Source organism: Vipera berus (genome assembly GCF_964194415.1).
Source record: "Vipera berus genome assembly, chromosome: 3".
Classification (NCBI taxonomy): domain Eukaryota; kingdom Metazoa; phylum Chordata; class Lepidosauria; order Squamata; family Viperidae; genus Vipera; species Vipera berus.
Window position 1 is genome coordinate 7627880 of NC_138204.1, and position 22114 is coordinate 7649993.

General features: G+C 43.4%; 1 protein-coding gene across 3 annotated transcripts in view; it reads right to left on the bottom strand.

Moving 5' to 3' along the window:
- The window catches only part of COL20A1 (collagen type XX alpha 1 chain), a 532145-nt gene that overhangs the window by 35894 nt on the left and 474137 nt on the right, over window positions 1–22114 (bottom strand). For all 3 annotated transcript variants that reach the window (XM_081323724.1, XM_081323723.1, XM_081323725.1), the window contains 4 exons: window positions 18860–18937; window positions 18517–18603; window positions 11492–11545; window positions 813–908 (listed from right to left, as the gene is read on the bottom strand). In XM_081323724.1, coding sequence (XP_081179850.1) covers window positions 813–908; window positions 11492–11545; window positions 18517–18603; window positions 18860–18937 — 315 coding nt within the window. The remainder of the gene's footprint in view (window positions 1–812; window positions 909–11491; window positions 11546–18516; window positions 18604–18859; window positions 18938–22114) is intronic.

The following is a 22114-nucleotide window of genomic DNA, read 5'->3' on the forward strand; positions in this document are numbered from 1 at the left end:
AAGGTCACCCATCTGGCTATCCTGCCTAAGGAGGGACTAGAACTCATAGTCTCCTGGTTTCTAGCCTGGTGACTCAACCACTAGACCAAACTGGCTATATAGGAGACTGTTTCTCCATTACCAAACTTACTGAGATTAAAAATATACTATTTCTTTTAAAAAGCTATTGCTATGCTCCTGTCTGAACTACAGTGTTTTTGTTCTGTTCCAGTCTACGACCAGCCCTGTTTGTGTGTCAGGGACAACCCCTTTTTCCTTTTTACAGTCAATAGGCTGGAAAAACCCAACCCAAATTTATTTACAGTTCAAACAAAAAAGCAACAGAATATTTCCTTCAATAAATGATTCAAAATATGAAACAAGTTAACAAACAAGAGTCAAACAGATTAGCAAGAACAGACCAGGATTCCCTTAGAATGTCTCCAAACAGTTGCCTTCAGCAACCAGCCCTGCCCACACCTTCCCCTTTTATTATCTGTACCAAGGCATGGCTTCTCACTGCCTTCTCCTCCTCTCACTGAGTTGCCTCATTGATTTTCTCTGCTTTGCTCTGCTAGATTGCCTTCTGCTTCTAGTGTCTCTGAACAGATTCAGCTGTGACTTTTCTGAGTCCGACTCACACAGCTGAGCCTCATGATGAACATGACTGGAGGGGCCAGGCTGAGAGTCCTGCAGTGCAGCTCTGACACCAAAGGCTCTCCAAACCCCTCCTCCTCCTCCTCAGATTCATTGGACTCAGCTGCTGGGAGCACTGGCTGACACTGAATCACAACAGTTTTAACCCAATCTCCAAGTTAAGGAAAATAACTTACAATGGGGCCTTGCACTGTTAATCCTTGTGAACCAGGGGTCCCTTGCTGTCCTCCTGGCCCTTTTGGTCCAGCTTGGCCAGGAGGACCTGGCTCCCCCTAAGGAATCAGAGAAAACACAGTAAAACATTATCTTCCAGGCATACCAAACTCTAATACAGTCTTGATTTGCTCACACCAAATTCAGAGAAGCAAAAGACAGAGGTGAAGAAGGATGGAAGTCATTTTCCCACTCAGATCTTACAAACCCAATGCACGAATCATTTGGGGTCTTCTGTTCTATTTTTGATGCTCTCTGAGCTTGGCTGTTTTCTTGCAAACGCTTCATGACCAAACTATCTAACTTCATCAGTGCTAACATCATCACTAGCACCAAGGACCCCTAATAATTCATGCACAGGGTTCTTTAAATGGGGAGTCACATCTTCTCCTTCTCCTTGAGGCAGCAATGAAAAGGAGAGAAGGGTCGTTAGGACATGCATCCTTCTTGTTGATAAAGGAATAGTTTTGCAAAGATCCTGAGATCAGAAGCCGGTCAAAGGAGATAGTTTAAATATCTTCAGCAATTAGATTAACTTTCCCAACAGGGTGACCATTAGATCATAGATGTTTGCAGAGGCGATCAACAAGATCAAGATGGCTTTTGATCTCCCTCAGTGTTACTACTGATGTTTTGTGATTGCATTGTAGCAGTTGCTCTCCCAACACAACCAGAAATGGCCACTGGTCATGACTGGTCATCACAACGTAAAAAAGGTGTTGAGACTTTAGAAATAGAGTATAGAGAAGAGCAACAAAGATGATCAGGGGACTGGAGGCTAAAACATATAAAGAATGGTTGCAAGAATTGGATATGTCTAGTTTAACGAAAAGAAGGACTAGGGGTGACATGATAGGAGTCTTCCAATATCTAAGGAGCTGCCACAAAGAAAAGGGAGTCAACCTATTCTCAAAAAGTACTTGGACAAGAAGCAACGGATGGAAACTAATCAAGGAGAGAAGCAACTGAGGAGAAATTTCCTGACAATGAGAACAATTAATCAGTGGAAACACTTCCCTCCAGAATCTGTGGGTCCTCCATCACTGGAGGTCTTTAAAAAGAGATTAGACAACCATTTGTCTGAAATGGTATAGGGCAGTGATGGCAAACCTTTTAGAGACTGAGTGCCCAAACTACAACCCAAAACCCACTTATGTATCATCGGGTGCTGGGTGGGCGTGGCTGTGGTGGTAACGGCAGACTGGGTGGGACTAAAAAATTCAATCAATCAATTCCAACTTTGCAAGATTTTTTTTCCTGTGAGAAGTTGAAATTGATTGATTGATTGAACCTTTTTTTTTGCACACGGCGGCGGAGGCCTAAAGTGAAAAGGTTTTATAAAACCCAGCTGAAGGCCTGGGACTGGAGTGATGGTGCACGTGCCCACAGAGAGGGCTCTGCATGCCACCTGTGGCACCCATGCCATAGGTTTGCCACCACGGGTATAGGGTCTCCTGCTTGAGCAGGGGGTTGGACTAGAAGACCCCCCCAAGTCACTTCCAATTCTGTTAAGCTGTCATTCTGAACCATGATTTATGGAAGACAGATCTTGTTGAAATTGTGAAAGGCTTTTTAATTATTTTTAAAATATATATATATAGAAGAGTTTTCTTTAAACTTCCAGACCTTTCGAAGTCCATTCTCTCTGTCCCTTTCCCAACATCTGCAAGTGTATTCCAGAAATATCTATTTCATTTCCAATCTTTACAAAAAAATTGTACGTTAGTATAATTATGCCTACGTGGTTATGGAAAAAAGGGAAGGATGGCACTTGACTGAGACAATCTAATGACATCACAGCTGTGCTTTGAAATAAGGATTTGAAGGAAGGTTTAGTTTCTTGACAGATATATTCTTCAGTGATCGAGGACCAAATTGATATTACAGTATAACCTCCATTTAACAGGCCTCAATTTAATGGACTTGGTCAGAGACAACTAGTATATTTTTCATTTGAATCTCACTCCCGTTTAATGGACTAATGTCCATTAAGTTGAATATTTCTGCATTACACTGATGTTTTATTGTGAATAACTCAATTGCATTACATACACACATGCAAATGGTCAGAAATTGATGCAAACGATGCCAATTAATGCAAATGACGTAAAATTTAATGAGCGCGTGGATATAATTGACACCTGCTCTCACAATTAAACTGAGGGGTTTTGATGCCACAATCGGTTTAGCATTGGGCAAATTAAATCTCTGCTAGATGACTGTAACACTCTGCACAAATTCTGGTTGCTTTCTTTTTCCTTTTTCTATGAAATGATGATTGAATTGTGGGACCAGAAAGCCTAGTCTATATTTTGTCATTGCTTCCTCTGCTTCCTTCAGTCACTTTTTGGTACGTGCTGGAGTCATGGTGATGGAGTTTTGACTTTTTTAAAGCCTTCAACATTGCATATCAAGGTTGTTTGCTATTTCCAGCCACTGATTTATTGCACAACTCTGGCTCATTCCGAAGGTTTTCACACTGATTTGGGAGGCAGAAGATGGAAATACACCATGGGCATAACAAAATAGCAAAGCAAAAGTTAGTAATAAAGTCACAGAGAGGCCTTGGGCTGGATACTTGTCTTATTATAAGAACAACCACTTCTTGATTTTTGGGAACATAGAGTATAGAACAATAGGGTTTGAAGGGACCTTGGTGGTCTTCCACTCCAATTCATCCCTCAAGCAGGAGACTGTACCATTCTGGAAAAAAATGGCTGTGCAATCTCTACTTGAAAACCTCCACTGATGGAGCACCCACAACTTCTAAAGGTAAGCCATTCCACTGATTAATTGTTCTGACTGACAGGAAAATTCTCCTTAGTTCTAGGTTGGACCTCTATTTAATGATTTGTTACTTTTGTTGCTTCCTGTCTTGTGTCCTGGCCCCATCATATCCCAGTTCAGAGGAGGAGGAGGAGAAGGAGGAGGAGGAGTTGGAACCGGGACCATCTGACAAGAATGACACGTCTTCCTTTGCATGTCTTGTGAGTCCAAGAGTTGAGGATGATGCTGAGGTGGTCAACTAGACGGGGAGCTACCTGCCCTCATAAACACAGGAGAGGATCAGCTACTGACAGGCAGTGGTGATGAGAGGCAGCAGATCTCCTCTGATGAGGAACAGCTGCCTCCCCCACTCGAACCAAGGGCATGGAGAGTGGAGTGGAGGGAAGCTCAAAGGAGGTCTGTGAGGTTGCTGGTGAGGAGGCAGCTCTGCTCTCTCTCTCTCTCATAAGGAACACCTGGCTTGAGTTGATTTAAGCAAAATCCAGGGGACAATTGGGAACAATTGTTTTGCTTCCGCACACATCTCCCCAGCCTTGGAAAAATCTGCCCTGTGGATTCTAAATCTTGCTTGTGGACTTTGGACTTTGCCTTGTGGATCTGCACCTTGTTTATGACTTACAGACCTCCTCCTTGCCTTGTCAATCTGCTCTGGTGACTGTTGGCCTTAGTTTGTGGGCTTGGGTTGCACTGACTGTGGGCGAGAGCTCCTCAGATATTGAGAGGCTATTATCCTATCACTTCAGTCCTTCAATTTGTTAGATTAGACACACCCAGTTCCTGCAACCGTTCATTGTACATTTTAGCCAGTGGCCCACTTAATCATTGTTGCTCTTCTCTGAACTTTTTCTAGAGTCTCAGCGTACCATCTTCTATTCTATGCCTGTGTATTTGGTGCTTCTTGCCTAAGTGTGTTTATCAGCACTGAATTACAATTTGTTGGGTGGAAGAGGTGCTTGGGGCTCTACCCTCTTAAGAGTGCAATGAGGCATCAACCAAAGTACTTTTGAGTAGAACAGGAATGTCCAACCTTGGCACCTTTAAGACTGGTGGACTTCAACTCCCAGAATTCCCCAGCCAAGATGGGGAATTCTAGCAACTGACGCGGTGGCTCAGTGGGTTAGGACGCTGAGCTTGTCGATCAGAAGGTCGGCAGTTTGGCGGGTCGAATCCCAAGTGCCACGTAACAGAGTGAGTGCCTGTTACTCGTCCCAGCTTCTGCCAACCTAGCAGTTCGAAAGCACGTAAAAATGCAAGTAGAAAAATAGGGACCACTATGGTGGGAAGGTAACAGCGTTCCGTGCGCCTTTGGCGTCTAGTCATGCCGGCCACATGACCACGGAGACGTCCTCGGACAAGCGCTGGCTCTTCGGCTTTGAAACAGAGATGAGCACCGGCCCCTAGAGTCGGAAACGACTAGCACGCATGTGCGGGGGAACCTTTACCTTTACCTTTAGCAACCTTTGCCCATTTTGCAACGGAGAGCTCCCCTCCCTGTTATCTGATTGTTGTCTAGCAGCTTCTCTTCCCTCCATCTCCCAAGGTCATTCCGACCTAGCCTTACAAAAGGCAGCCACTTTCTGACTCACACAGCAATAATAAAAAGAACAAAAACAGTGTTCCAGTATAATAGATTAATTGGGAATTGTTCCCTTAAGTACATCCCAGTCTCGTTCTACTGTCTTGTCAAATGGAGTAGAAAAAATTCCACTGCAGAAACTTTCGAAAGAGCTGCATATATTGCCTTGTTTAATGGATCTTTTAGGGGAAATCTGTGTTTTCCCCTTTACTTATTTTGCTAAAAGGAGACAATGAAAATAAGGAACCAGGCTGCAGCATGTTTGGAGGGATCTGAACGACTAATTCAGGCCCAAGAAACCTAAATAATAACTTCAGGATTTTAATCCCACTTTGAGGTTCTCCCAGGCAAGACTTAAAAGGTAAAGGTATAAAGGTTCCCCCGTACATGTGTGCTAGTCGTTTCCAACTCTAGGGGCCGGTGCTCATCTCCGTTTCAAGGCGAAGAGCCAGCGCTTGTCCGAGGACATCTCCATGGTCATGTGGCTGGCATGACTAGATGCCAAAGGCGCATGGAGGAACGCTGTTCCCTTCCCACCGTAGTGGTCCCAATTTTTCTACTTGCATTTTTACGTGCTTTCAAACTGCTAGGTTGGCAGAAGCTGGGACGAGTAAGAGGCGCTCACTCTGTTACACGGCACTCGGGATTCGACCCGCCAAACTGCCGACCTTCTGATCGACAAGCTCAGCGTCCTAACCCACTGAGCCACCGCGTCCCTAGGCAAGACTTAGAGGTTGAAAAAAAGTGGTACGCAGAATTTCAGAACAACCTTCCTAAGCTGAGGAACAGAATTTTTAGGAAACCCAGTGATTTTTATATCTCCATCCGCTTCAGTTCATGAGTTTGGGATGATAAGGAAGAGAATGAGGGCTCCATCTGAATTTAGGAAAATCAATTGTTCCTTCCCAAAGAATATTATTGCAGCCAACTGGGGAAAGTCATTGTGTATTTGAATTATTTCCACTGTGCGCAGAAAAGAACTACATGCTGGGAAGAATTGACTGGATCTTACTCTGAGACATGCTAGTGTTGTGTAAGCAAGGAATTTATTTCCTAGATTAATGTCCATTTTTCCATCAGGAGCTTACATAAGGATCTTAGGCTGGGCTGGGAGGCAACGGCTGGTGCAAACATGGATGGAGATTCTGTTATCCAGGTCATGGTTGTCCCAAAGGTGCTTTTTCAAAAGGCAACTGGACTTTTCTTTGTTTTTCCTTGAAGAGTTTGGCTTCTCATCCAAGGAGCTTCTTCCGTTCTGCCTGTCAGAACTGACAGTTCCTCAGTCAGAACTGAAGAAGCTTCTTGGATGAGAAGCAAAATGTCTGTAAGAAAAAAACAAAGCCCACTTGCCCCAGAGATGCTTTTTGGTGAGGCAACTGGACTTTCTTTGTTTTTCCTTGAAGAGGTTTCACTTCTCACCCAAGAAGCTTCTTCAGCTTTGACTGGATGGTGGGGAAATGGAAGGATTTATACTCCTTGCAGACAGCTGGTCACTTGCCTCCTTTGAGAGAGTCACTGAGGCCATCTGCTTTGGAAGAGGGGTCACTCCCAGGGGAAGGGCGTTCTCTGTGGGCGCGCCGGCCCTTTAGAACCGACTTCCAACGGAGCTTAGGACCGCCCCCCGACCTTCGCTCATTTCGCCGGGACTTGAAAACCTGGTTTTTTTGAGCTGTTTGGCCCAGACTGAGGGGTTTTAATTATTTATTAATGGGGTTTTAGTTTAAACTCAGGGACTTAATTTAATCTTAGTTTTAATCGATTTTAACTTTGTATGTTATGTATTTTTAATTTTTCCCTGTAAACCGCCCTGAGTCCTACGGGAATAGGGCGGTATAGAAATTTAAATAATAAATAAATAAATAAATAAATAAATAAATAAATAAATAAATAAATAAATAAATGAATAAATGAATAAATGAATAAATGAATAAATGAATAAATAAAGACACCATCTATCTCAAAACTGAACAGCCCTCTCTCAACAGAGGGGGAGGGATACGACATCATCTGTCTCCAGGCCACAACACGGTCCTTTCAACAGTTCCAAGAAGGCCCCTGCACCCATTTGCACTACTCAGGTGACCCTGACAACACAGATAAGCCTCCAGGTGGCCTCAACAAACTCTCTAAAACAGGGGTCTTCAAACTCGGCCCTTTTATGACTCATGGGCTTCAACTCCCAGAATTCCTCAGCCAGGCACACTGGCTGAGGAATTCTGGGAGTTGAAGTCCATGAGTCATAAAAGGGCCGAGTTTGAAGACCTCTGCTCTAAAAGGATGCAAATGACCAGCTGTCTGCAAGGAGCATAAATCCTTCCATTCCCCACCATCCAGTCAGAGCTGAAGAAGCTTCTTGGATGAGAAGCGAAACATCTTCAAAGAAAAACAAGGAAGTCCAGTCGCCTCTTGAAAAAAGCATCTTTGGGACAACTGTGACCTGGATGACTGAGAATCTCCATAGACATGGTCCAGTTGCCTTTTGGAAAAGCAACTTTGGGAGCGGTGCAAAGTTTTTCAGTGAGCTTTCGTGATTGTGTATGGACTTCACTGCGTGGCTCCAATATGTTTTCTTAGTCATGGATTGCTATCCCATTTCATGAGTCCTCTTCCACCATAGAACCTAAAAGTTTAATCAGTTGAGGCTACAAAGCAAACAAATGGGACTATAACACCTTTTTCTTCTGATACAGGTTATAAGGATTTCTCCTGATTGAAAACATATCATCTAAAAGCCAAAAATATCCAGATGTGGGAGAAGGAGGGCAGGGGTGAGGTGAAAAGAGGGATAACAGAGTTGGAAGGAAACTTGGAGGTCTTCTAGACCAGGGCTTTTCAACCTTTTCACCCATTGTACCACTTTTAGAATATGGCAACTTCCGAGTACCACCAGTCGCCTAGAAAGATGTCAAAAACTTGACCAAAAAAAAAAGAAGGAAAAAAGTGATGAAGTACAGGTAGTCCTCGACTTACAACAGTTCGCTTACTGACTGTTCAAAGTTACAATGGCACTGAAAAAAGTGCCCCCCCAAGCCACCGCCGAGCAAGACACCTGCCTGCCCGCCCGGCAGCGCTCTTCCTCCTGTCCGAGGTTTTCACTGTTGTGAGCAATTCTGTTGAGGATTGGCATTGTGTGTGGGGGGTGTTTGGTTTTTATTCCTTCCCCGTCTGCTGGGTGGTTGCAGCTGGTTTTGGTCACTTCACATGACCCTGGGACACTGTGACCATCATAAATAATGAATCAGTTGCCAAGCATCTGAATGTAAATCACAAGACCCTGGAGATGCTGCAACATTTCAGCTGATGGGCACTTTTTCTGGGCTCAGCAGAAGCACCAGGATCAGCGCCGAGCTCCAGCTGGAGCCTGGCGCTGATCCTGGCACTTCCGCTGAGCCCTGACAGCCCTGCAGCTCCAGCCGTCTCTCGCTCAGGCTTGTGCAGTGCTGCCACTGGTTCAGCTCATTCCCCATCCCTGCTATGACTTTTCTAGCATGGTCACATACCACCTGCCAGGTGCCAATGTACCACAGGTGGTACCTGTACCACTGGTTGAAAAGCCCTGTTCTAGTCTAACACCCTGTTCAAGCAGGAGACCCTATACCATTTTGGACAGATGACTGTCCAATCTCCTCCTTAAAATCTTGCAGTGTTGGAGCACCCACAACTTCCGGAGGTAACCCATTCCACTGATCAATTGTTCTTACTGTCAGGAAATATCTCCTTAATTCTAGTTGGATTTCTAGGTGCTTTGGAGAAGAGGTTGTTTCCCTCTTCTTTGTGACAGCTTCCCAAATATTGGAAGACTGCTATCATGTCACCCAAGTCCTTCTCTTCATTAGACTAGACCAGGGGTAGGCAACCTTGGCTCTTTTATGACTCGTGGACTTCAACTCCCAGAATTCTTGATCCAGCATGGCTCAGCTTAGAAACCTCTCCCTTTCCCCTCAGCATGGCTGGCTCAGGAATTCTGGGAGTTGAAGTCCACGAGTCATAAAGCGGCCTAGGCCTAGGCCAGGGGTAGGCAACCTTGACTCTTTTATGACTGGTGGACTTCAACTCCCAGAATTCCTGAGCCAGCATGGCTCAGCTGGGAAACCTCTCCCTTTCCCCTTAGCATGGCTGGCTCAGGAATTCTGGGAGTTGAAGTCCACGAGTCATAAAGCGGCCTAGGCCTAGGCCAGGGGTAGGCAACCTTGACTCTTTTATGACTGGTGGACTTCAACTCCCAGAATTCCTGAGCCAGCATGGCTCAGCTTGGAAACCTCTCCCTTTCCCCTCAGCATATCTGGCTCAGGAATTCTGGGAGTTGAAGTCCACCAGTCATAAAGCGGCCTAGGCCTAGGCCAGGAGTAGGCAACCTTGGCTCTTTTATGACTCATGGACTTCAACTCCCAGAATTCCTGAGCCAGCATGGCTCAGCTTGGAAACCTCTTCCTTTCCCCTCAGCATAGCTGACTCAGGAATTCTGGGAGTTGTAGTCCACGAGTCATAAAAGAGCCCAGGTTGCCTACCCCTGGACTAGACATACCTAGTTCTTGTGTTCATTGTATGGCTTAGCCTTCAGCACCCTAATCAGCTTTGTTGCTCTCCTCTGCACTCTTTCTAGAGTCTCAACATCTTTTTTGTATTGTAGTGCCCAGAACAGCATGCTCTGTGCCAAGTGTGGTCTTACCAAAGGAGTATAAAGCAGGACTAACAGCCTAGAATCCTACATAGCCACAAGTGAACTAAGTCCAAGCCGCCTTGAGTATCATTGACCCTTGTCTAACTCTAAGGAGATACTAATCATTAACTGAGAAGATTCTTGAGCCTGGACTATAGCAATAAATCAGTTTAACTGAACTTTGACCTGGTCCTTTGACCTTTTCCCAGACACTAGTAGAGGAATTAATAGAAATGGATGTTGGTTGACTCAAACGTACTTTTTCAAAAGGCAACTGGGACTGGGTTTTTTTTCCCCTGAGGAAGAAGAAGAAGAATACACTTTGCTTCTCATCCAAGAAGCTTCATCAGTTCTGGCAGGATGATGGAGGCAACGGAAGGCATAGTTTTTGACCTTCATATCGTTGTATCCTATGTACCTTTGTATCCTTCATATCTTCATATCTTTCCATCGCTTCTACCATCCTGCCAGACCCGATGAAGCTTCTTGAAGGAGAAGTGAAACTTCTTCTTCCTCAGGGAAAATACAGCCCAGTTGCCTTTTGAAAAAAACACCTTTGAGACAACTATGAGCTGGGTGACTGAGTACCTCCACAGGCAATTAACTCAAATACTTTGGCCACCTCATGAGAAGAAGGAAGGACTCACTGGAGAAGAGCCTAATGCTAGGAAAGATTGAGGGCAAGAGAAGAAGGGGACGACAGAGAACAAGGCGGCTGGATGGAGTCACTGAAGCAGTAGGCGTGAGCTTAAAGGGACTCCAGAAGATGGTGGAGGACACGGAGGAACATTGTCCATGGGGTCGCGATGGGTTGGACATGACTTTGCAACTAACAACAACAATACATGTATATATAACTACACAAATATGCATAGATATATTTGGTGTGTATACATATGTGTGCATGCATCTCTCTGTGTGTGTATTTCTCTATTGCAAACCACTGGACTTTCAGTGATCTGTGGAACATATATACTGTAGGTAATCCTTGACTTAGGACCACAATTGAGCCCAAAATTTTCATTGCTAAACAAGGCAGCGTCTGAATATCCCCCCACGAGCCTCAAGATTGTTGGGGGTAATAAGCTGACTCTGTAAACCGCTTAGAGAGGGCTGTAAAGTACTGTGAAGTGATATGTAAGTCTAAGTGCTAGTGCTATTGTATTGTGGTCTATTCTATTGCCATGAGGCCTTTGAACTATGGCGCTGGAGAAGACTCCTGCAAGTCCCTTGGACTGCAAGGCGATCAAACCGGTCAGTCCTAGAGGAGATCAACCCTGACTGCTCTTTAGGTGGCCAGATCCTGAAGTTGAAACTCAAATACTTTGGCCACCTAATGAGAAGGAAGGACTCACTGGAGAAGAGCCTCATGCTGGGAAAGGTTGAGGGCAAGAGAAGAAGGGGACGACAGAGAATGAGGTGGCTGGATGGAGTCACTGAAGCAGTAGGCGTGAGCTTAAAGGGACTCCAGAAGATGGTAGAGGACAGGAAAGCCTGGAGGAACGTTGTCCATTGGGTCGCAATGGGTCAGACATGACTTCGCAGCTAACAAAAACAAACAACAACAACATTCTCCCCCTCAGTAAATTATTGATCAGCTCTGATGTCACACAACGTACCTTGGGGCCAGGGTCCCCCTGTTCTCCCTGGAGACCCCTTCTCCCAGGATTGCCCTGCAGAAAGAAGACAAATTCACAGAATGAATTCCTAATTTAAAAAGAAGGACTGGGTTAAGATACAGCTGTTTATGGACAATTACTTCTCAAAGGCATCAAATATCCTCTTCCACTTTCTATTTCTCCGACTCACGAGAAATGTGAAAGCTAACGCTCTGGAAGATAAGACTTCAAATTCAGAAATATCTTCATAGAGCAGTAGCAAAGCAAGGGGTTGGACTAGAAGACCTCTAAGGTCCCTTCCAACTCCGTTATTCTGTTATTGATCTGCTGTTCTCGGCATAAGACAGAGGGTGTCAAACTGCCGGCCCGCAGGCCGGATGCGTCATGCTGAAACCGCACCCAGCCCATTGCCAGCAATGGGGGGAAAAAGGTCCCAATACGTCACAACACATCACGTGACGTTGCAAGTTTGACACCCCTGGCCTGGGAGAACAGCTGAAAACTTGACCTTGGCAACCATCCAGCCTCCATTTCCCAACAATGGGAAATAGCACTCTTAACTCTGCACGCCTTTATTTTGTCCTGCCAGATGCGGGGAACTTTGTTAAATGTGAACACAGACATACAAAGGAGAGTGGCTTATTACAGTAATAGGTGGACGTGTGTCTCCCATTCTCATTTCACAAAGTGCTCTGGACTTCGTCAGCCCTCATCTGTATTCCAGTCACTCGCAACCAAAATGGCTAGCATAAAAGAGTGCAGTCCCAGGCTTTCTATGTAATGGGGAGGGGGAGGGAGAGAGGCAGAAATCCTTCCAACTTCATTTATTGCAGAAGCCACCCTGCCAGCAACACAGCCTTTGAGGGTGTTCAGGAGACATTTGCAACCTGGCCCCCTTGCTTTTATTTTGTTTTGGGTTTTCTTTTTTTAAAAAAAATCCTTTGAATTATTGACTCATCTTAGCCAGAGCTGAACAGAGGCGGCTTTGCATTCCCAGCACAGACGCACAACTGGAAAGTCAGTTGACAACACACAAGCTTTGATTACAAAGAGTTGATTCAGGGGTAGGGGTCTCCTGTTATTCATTTCATTTGTGCTCTCTCTCTCTGTCTCTCTCTCTCTCTGTGTGTGTGTGTGTGTGTGAGTGTGAGTGTGTGTCCTGGTGTCATTGTTTGAAGAAGATCCATTACCCTTTGAGAGATAAAGAGATGGCATTTGGGGGGAAAAGGCTGATTTTCAAAACTCTGGTTTTGCTGAACACTAGGCAGGGAAATCATTATTATCATTATCTCTAACATCCACTTACCATACAGTAGAATCATAGGGCTGGAAGGGACCCTGGAGGTCTTCTAGTCCAACCACCCCTGCCCAAGGCAGGGGTCCTTATACCATCCCAGAAAAAAAAATTGTCCAATCCTTCCTTTTCTTCAGCAATGGAGCACCCATAACTCCAGGAGGCAAGCTATTTCAGGGGTTAATTATTCTCACTGTCAGAAAATTCCTCCTTATTTCCAGGCTGGAGATCCCTCCGATGAACTTCCACCCATCATTTCTTGTCCTGCCCTCCGGTGCTTTGGAGAATAAATTGAAGCCCTCTTCCCTGTGGAAGCCCTTGAAGTACTGGGAGATGCTCTCATATCACCCCTACTCCTTCTCTTTGTTAGACTTGACATACCTCGTTCCCTCGATCGTCGTGTGGTTTAGCCTCCAGACCCCTAATTATCTTGGTTGCTCCTCTCTGCACTTTTTCTAGAGCCTCAGCATCTTTTTTGTACCATGGTAACCAAAAGTGGAGGGACGTGGTGGCTCAGTGGGTTAGGACCCTGAGCTTGTCGATCAGAAGGTTGGCAGTTTGGCGGGTCAAATCCCGAGTGCCGCATAACAGAGTGAGCGCCTGTTACTCCTCCCAGCTTCTGCCAACCTAGCAGTTTGAAAGCACGTAAAAATGCAAGTAGAAAAATAGGGACCACTACGGTGGGAAGGTAACAGCGTTCCGTGCGCCTTTGGTGTCTAGTCATGCCGGCCACATGACCATGGAGATGTTCTCGGACAAGCGCTGGCTCTTCGGCTTTGAAACGGAGATGAGCACCGGCCCCTAGAGTCGGAAACGACTAGCACGCATGTGCGGGGGAAGCTTTACCTTTACCTTTAACCAAAAGTGGACATACTGTAGTATTCCAGATGTGGCCTCAAATGTGGATCTTGAATTAAGAGTTCCTACACGAAACCTGTTCTGCTTCCTTTGAATTATCTCAAATATACCACAGGGGAATCAATCCTGATGTTTCGATATTTGTTAAATTTGAAACCCTATTTCCCTGAAAATAAGGTCAGGTCTCATATTAATTCTTGCTCCAAAAGACACATTAGGGCTCATTTTCCAGTTAGGGTTTATTTTGGGGGAAATACAGTACTAACTGAAGGATGCCTTCATCCTTTCACATCTAAGACATCTTGCAAATCTGAATCAAAATGCCTGTGGCTTTCATTGAAATCCACTTGAATAACCATCCAATTCTCATCAAAATTTGATTTGAGGTTTTAGGGGTCAATGCCACAGCATACAGAGGACAATCATGACTTTAAATATATCCTGTATTTGAAGGACTATCCAAATGTAATCCTTAAAGACAAAGAGACATGTTAGAAGTTATCCACTAAAGGTAGTCCTTGACTTACAGTCACAGCTGAGCCCAAAATTTCTGTTGCTAAGCGAGATAGTTGTTAAAAGTCAATTTTGCCCCATTTTGCGACCTTTCTTGCCATAGTTGTTAAGTGAATCACCGTAATGGTTAAGTTAGCAACACGGCTGTTAAGCGAGTCTGGCTTATTCATTGACTTTGCTTATCAGAAAGTCGCGAAAGCTGATCACATGACCCTGGGACGCGGCAACCGTCATAAATATGAGCCGGTTGCTAGGCATCTGAATTTTGGGGATCCTGCAACGGCCGTATGAAGAATAACTCACTTTTTTCAGTGCAGTTGAAATTTTGAAGGGTCATTAAATGAACTGTTGTAAGTCGAGGACTGCCTGTAACCTCAGAAGACTAAGGCCACTTCAAGACAACTTGCTTTTCTGTTACCTAAACCTTCTGGCCTTGTAACTTGGTGGAGCAGTAGGCTAATGCCTCCTTAAGTAACACCAGCTGCTTGCAATTAGTGCAGGTTCGAGTCCCACCAGGCTCAAGGTTGACTCAGCCTTCCATCCTTCCGAGGTAGGTAAAAAGAGGACCCAGATTGTTGGGGGCAATTAAGCTGACTTTGTAATAATGCCGCTTGGGGGGGCCCAAAAGCTCTAATAAGCAGGCATATACATAGAATGAAGGCTATTGCTAAGCACATTGATTTGTGCTTTAGATTGTAAGCCGCCCTGAGTCTTCGGAGAAGGGCGGGATATAAATGGGATTAAAAAAAATGAAGCAGATTTAAATAGTCATTCTGATTATTTAAGTTCATTAGAAAATGATATTTATCAGGACATTTATTTATTTCAGTTTTTTATGGTAATGCATCTTACTTGTGTAGTTCTGGATAGCTTAGAAGACCAGAAATTGCATTAATCAGTCTATTAAATAAGCCACAACTAAATTCCCACCATATGCTAAGCCACAGAAGGTAGCTTCCAATTATAACAAACATGCAAAATGAAAACAACAAATGTTGTTTAATACAAGGCCTGATGATATCCTAGTTGGCTTAAGAGCAAAAAAAATTATCTGAACAAGGGAAGCTGTTGGTAACTCATTTCAATAATCTTCCTTTTTCTACCCGGCCTCCAGATGGTTTCACCATTTTCATCGATGACTTAATCAGATTTTTAAACAAGAAAGATAAAAACTAGCTGAAACTAATAATTAAGATGAGAGAAAGAGAAACAGTGCAGAGAGGAAAGAAAGAAAAAAAGGATGATAAAAAAAACGGCTTCCAAATTTCTTTTTACGAATTTACTCTTAACATAACTTTCATTGTGGGGTCCTTGGTGGTCTCTGTGCTTGGTGTTTTCTTGCAGACATTTCATCACCTAACTAGGTAATATCATCAGTGCTAGAAAGAAGTGAAATTTGCTCTCTGTTTATATGCCACAGCTTGCTCTGTCAGTGCTTGTGTGAATATTGTTTTCTTCTTGGTAGGTCCTAGAATAGAATAGAATAGAATAGAATAGAATAGAATAGAATAGAATAGAATAGAATAGAATAGAATAGAATAGAATAGAATAGAATAGAATAGAATAGAATAGAATAGAATAGAATAAACAGATTGTAGAATAGAATAGAATAGAATAGAATAGAATAGAATAGAATAGAATAGAATAGAATAGAATAGAATAGAATAGAATAGAATAGAATAGAATAGAATAGAATAGAATAGAATGGAATGGAATGGAATGGAATGGAATGGAATGGAATGGAATGGAATGGAATGGAGTAGAATGGAATAGAATAGAATAGAATAGAATAGAATAGAATAGAATAGAATAGAATAGAATAGAATAGAATAGAATAGAATAGAATAGAATAGAATAGAATAGAATAGAATAGAATAGAGCTGGAAGGGACCTTGGAGGTCTTCTAGTCCAGCCCCCTGCTCAAGCAGGAGAACCTGTACCATCTCAGACAAGAGATTTGGGGTTCAATTGTGGTTGTAAGTCAGGGACTGTCTGTAGTCTATTGTTTGTTTCTGAGCAAGCTACTGCACATATACAATGAGGAAAACCCCACTCCCTTCCAGCACTGAAGATGTTACCTAGCAAGGTCATGAAATGTCTACATGAAAACAACCACACTCAGAGAGCACCTTTCAACCCCCAACTGTGGAGATTGTCTTCTACTTCTGAAATTGTTCTCTTCCACATTGAACTGCAAATATTTGTTTTTCCTGAGTTTACATTTTCCCTTTCTGCCCAATAGATAATTAGAATATTGTTTCCTAAATGACTGTTTAGGATTTCTGTACTGCCACTCAAGAAGAGATTTCTTCTTCTTCCCCTTTAATTCTGGATGAAATACAGCCCCGTTCAGCCAGACATAAAGTAAAGGTAAAGGTAAAGGTTCCCCCGCACATGTGTGCTAGTCATTTCCAACTCTAGGGGCCGGTGCTCATCTCCGTTTCAAAGCCGAAGAGCCAGCGCTTGTCCGAGGACGTCTCCGTGGTCATGTGGCCGGCATGACCAAAGGCGCACAGAACGCTGTTACCTTCCCACCGTAGTGGTCCCTATTTTTCTACTTGCATTTTTACGTGCTTTCGAACTGCTAGGTTGGCAGAAGCTGGGACGAGTAATAGGCGCTCACTCTGTTATGCGGCACTCGGGATTTGACCCGCCAAACTGCCAACCTTCTGATCGACAAGCTCAGCACCCTTCCTGCATCATGGTCTATTTTCCAGGGCAGAAGGCGCTTTATGATTGAGAACTGTGTAGGCAGACATGCCATCTCTGTGCTGCATGCAGACCCCAGAAGTTGGAGGGAAGTCAAGGCAGATATTTCTTCTATTGACATCCATTCTATTGGTTGTGCAGTTTGCCACGTGCAACCCACCTCAGGCCAACTGCTTGGAATTGGCCATTCTGCGCTTACCAAAATCTCACAGCTGCTGCAGGAACCTGCCAGGGTGTCGTACAACGATAAGCATTCAAAGCCAAACTCGGTGGATCAGTTAGATTTAATGCTGCAGCTGTCCACAGTTGTCTCCTTTCCTACAGCCCAACGTTTCTCAACCGTGGCAACTTTAAGATGTGTGGACATCAACTCCCAGAATTCACGAGTCAGCCATGCTGGCTAGGAAATTATGAGAGTCGAAGTCCACCCATCTATAAGTTGCCAAAATTGGAAAAAAATACTGCTTCGCCATGATAAATGTATTGTATTCTTTTTAAATGTTAGAAATTATCTTCTTTGTGTGCTATTTTGCATGTGAATTAGCCTAGTAACTATGAGTCGGTGTCTCCGTTTTCAGGATACAGTAGTCCTCGATTTACAACAGTTCATTTTAGTGACAGTTTGAAATTACAATGGCACCGAAGTGACTTATGACCATTTTTTCACACTTATGGCCATTTCAGCATCCCCAGGGTCACATAGTCAAAATTCAGTTGCTTGGCAACTGACTCATATTTTTCATGATTGCAATGTCCCAGGGTCATGCGATCATCTTTTGCAACTTTCTGACAATCAGAGTCAACGGGCAAGCCAGATTCACTTAACCACCAGATCATTAACTTTTCAACTGCCCTGATTTACTTAACTACTGCAGCAAGAAAGGTCGTAAAATGGGACAAAATTCACTTAACAAATGTCCTGCTTCATAACAGAAATTTTGGGCTCATTTGTAAGTCAAGGACTGTGCTGGTCAGAGTAAACAGCTATTTTAGGAATTAAGAACTGTCCCCTTAAGGGATAGCTTCTTGGGGAATGTAGTTTTAAGTTACTTGGTCACATCTGTGTTTCGGATTGGCCACTGGAAGGGACTTCCATTTGGATACCTGGGATTGCTGGCTATGTGCAAACCTGCATGTGCTTTAATGAATTCCAGCCAGCCACGGGAGCCTTTTGCTCCTTCAACATGGGAAATACTGTTTCTTTTCACCTACGTGTTGGGACCAGATTATGAAATGTACTTCAGAAGAATCTCCTCGGTAACTGTGAGTTAATGTTTAGAGATTGCCTGATGAATTAAAGTAATCTGCATGAAATCCTTTCCGTAGCCCCCTCCTTTGCTTGAAGCAGAACAAGCACTACCGGTATCATATTCTTTTAAACTTTAGAAATTATCTCCTTTATGTGCATTTTTGCATATGAATTAGCCCAGCAACTGCATATCTGTGTACTCTTATTCAGGATATCGGGGCGGCTGTTCCTCTCTTTGATGATATGGCAACTCAGAGAGAGGCGATGTGACCCTTATTTACTTTTTGTTCAACAGAGCACGGCCGGTGTAATTCTTTTTGCATGAAGCAGGCTGATGTTTGCCTATAAGGAATCAACCACCTATTTTTCTTCCTGCAAAGCATTGCTGAATGCTTCATTTACCGGAGGGCCTGGGGGACCAGGAAGTCCTGGGACACCAGATGTGCAGGTGCAGGAAGGAAGCAGGCTGGGACAAGCTTCTTCGTCCCTCTGAAATAAGAAAAAAAAAGAGCAATGTGACTCTTACCGCACGTGGAACATAACACGTCGGCCCTCTGCTTCTCTTTACCTCTGTCTACCTTCAGCTGTTAAGTCAGCAGCCCATACTGGTGCTTTGAAGGGATGCTGTGGAACCTCACCTCTCAAAGCTCATTGGAAAATCTAGTAGTAATTGTACTTTTTTTTTTCCAGAACTTCATCTACTGTAGCGAGCCAAACTAATTTACTTCTTTCTCTCCGTTCTTACCGAAGCTGGTATCTCACAACACCGGTCCTCTTCCGGCCAAGAAGTGCTGCACACAATTTGCAGTGACTGCAACTGAAGCTAGAAATGAGAGAGGAAGAGAAGATTTGCTTAGCGACTGAAGTTACAACAGCCCTGAAAAAGTGATTTGTGACCACCTTTCACAATGACAACTCTTACAGCAGCCTCAGGGTCACACGATGAAAACTTGGATGCTTGGCAACTGGTGTGTATGTAATGACAGTTGCCATGACCCAAGATCATGTGATCCCCTTTTGAACCTTCTGACAAGCAAAGGAATGGGGAATCCAGATTCACTTAACCCAACCGTGTTACTAACTTCATAACGGCGGCGATTGGCTTAACAAGTGTGGCAGGAAATGTCGGACAAATGGGGCAAAACCCACTTAGCCACTGTCTTATTTAACAACAGAATGTTTGGCTCAATTGTGGTTGTAAGTTGAGGACCATCTGCATATGCTCCTGTTTCCACTATGGTCTGCCTTAACAGGCCAACATTTTCTCCCTAAAATTGGATATCTCTGAGTAGAGCTTATTCAAAGCTTCTCTTACACACACACACACACACACACACACACACACACACACACACACACACACACATTATAAAAGAGTTGTGAAGTTATTCTCAACATCAATATAATTCCCAAAGATCATTCAGGAATAAAAATATCAGAAATTAAAATGAGAATGGATAAATTATTAGAAATCGCTTCTGGACTTTATACTCAAAACAGGGGGAAAAATGAAACTTTGATTTAGATTTTGGGGTTTAGATTAATTTGTTGTTATGGAAATGGCTAATACTTCCTAAATATGTAAAGTAAAAAGTTGAAGTTCTAACTTTATTTAGTATTCTATTGCCCTGCCCTGAAAAAAGTTGGAAATTGCTGTTTTCCCATTTCCTTTTATCTCACACCTGTTTTTCCCTTTCTTTTTTTTCCCTCGAATCCCCCTATTATCTTTGTTTCTATTTGTATTTGGTACTCCATCATTGGAGGTGTTCAAGAAAAGATTGGGCAACTGTTTGAAAGACTCCTACCTTAGGCAGAGGGGTTGGAATAGATGACCTCCAAGGTCCCTTCAGGCCCTAGTACTCTCTGATTCAATGACTTATGAACAGCAGCCAAAAAAGCTAATACAATCCTGGGTTGTATAAACAGAGGCATAGAATCAAGATCACACGAAGTATTAGTACTGCTTTATAAAGCCCTAGTAAGACCACACCTGGAATACTGCAACCAATTTTGGTCACCATGCCACAAAAAAGACGTTGAGACTTTGGAAAAAGTTCAGAGAAGAGCAACTAAGATGATCAAAGGCCTGGAGACCAAAACATATGAAGAACGGCTGCAGGATTTGGGTTTGGCCAGTCTAAAGAAAAGAAGAAATAGGGGTGACATGATGGCAGTGTTCCAGTAACTGTGGGGCTGCCACAAAGAAGAAGGGGGGTCACGTTATTCACCAAACCACCAGAGGGAAGGACAAGAAACTGACCAAAGAGAAAACCAACCTGGAATTAAGGAAAAACTTCCTGACAGTGAGGACAATTAACCAGTGGAACAGCTTGCCTCCAGGAATCGTGGACGCTCCATCACTGGAGGTTTTTAAGAAGAGAGTGGATAGTCACTTGTCTAAAATGGTATAGGGTCTCCTGCTTGAACAGGGGGCTGGACTAGAAGACCTCCAAGGTCCCTTCCAACTTTATTCTATTCTTCTTGTAACAATATAAAAATGACAGGGAAATCCAGTCTGGATTGGTCACTGGGACCTTACAGACTTCTTTAGAGCCTAAGACCGTGTATCAAAAGATATGATAATTTGAGTCTGGTCAGGACTGAGAATCCTGGATCGATTTTGTCTATGATCCATAGGATTCACAAGTGTTTTCTCCAATACCAAAATTCAAAAGAATCAACACTCTCCTTATCCCTTTCAAAGTCTATCTTTGGCTTCCCAAGAGTGCCGTAGAGAATAGCACAACTCTAATCTTTATAGATATAGACACATCACGATATCTGAATATTGTTTCTACAGCCTTCATGGCTGGTCAACCAGTGCTGATATGCAACACAGTTCTCGACTCACAACCATTCATTTAATGACTGAAGTTACACTGCAGTGAAAAAAGTGACCTATAATGATTTTTCAGACGTACGACTGTTGTAGCCACCCCATGGTCATGTCATCAAAATTTGGAAGCTTGAAAACTGGTTCACATTTATGATGGTTGCAGTGAGTCATGTGATGAACAACAGTTCATTTAAGGACCGTTTGAAATTACAACGGCACTGGAGTGACTTATGACCATTTTTCACACTTACGGCCATTGCGGCATCCCCACGGCTACATAGTCAAAATTCAGATGCTTGGCAACTGACTCGTATTTTTGACGGTTGCAGCATCCCGGGGTCATGTGATTCCCTTTTGGGACCTTCCGACAAACAAAATCAATGGGGAAGCCAGATTCACTTCATAACCGGGTTACTAACTTGACAACTGCAGCGATTCACTTAATAACTGTGGCAAGAAAGGTCATAAAAATGGAGCAAAATTCACTTAACAACTGTCTTGCTTAGCAATGGAATTTGAGGCTGAATTGTGGCCATAAGTTAAGGACTACCTGCATGTAAACATGGGTGATGCATATTTACATTTCAGATTATATTTGGAGCCACGTTATATTTAAGGCTTGTATTTGCTTGGTCAAACCAACCAGGAATACAGAATACAGAAAAAGAAATTCATTACCATACCAGGAATATTCCAAGTATTACTATTTCAGTTCCCTGAAACATCATTTGAACTTTGTAATTATGGATAGAGAAGCACAGACTCTTAAAGGTGAGATTCTGTGCAGACCTCTGAGAATCGCAATGTATCTCTAAAGTTTTGATGTGCATCAATAAGCTGTTTCATGTATTGTATACAGTATACCTCCCATAACAAAAGCCTTTGTGGTGTGGGAGGAATATGTGACAAGTCTTCTTCTTTTGCAATGCAGCAAGTCAACCAACAACGTCAATAAAAAAAAAATCAAATTTCCAAATCCAATTTTGTTTGCTCCCCTACCTGCCATCATTCTCGAGTCTTAATAGCTGGCAGATTTGTTGAAAAAAATGAAGGTAATTTGCTCACATGTTGACAATGCAATGACAGGGCCAAGTAGTTAAGACACCAGGCTAGTAAGAGGAGATGGTGAGTTCGACTTCCCCCTTAGGTGTGAAAGCCAGTTGG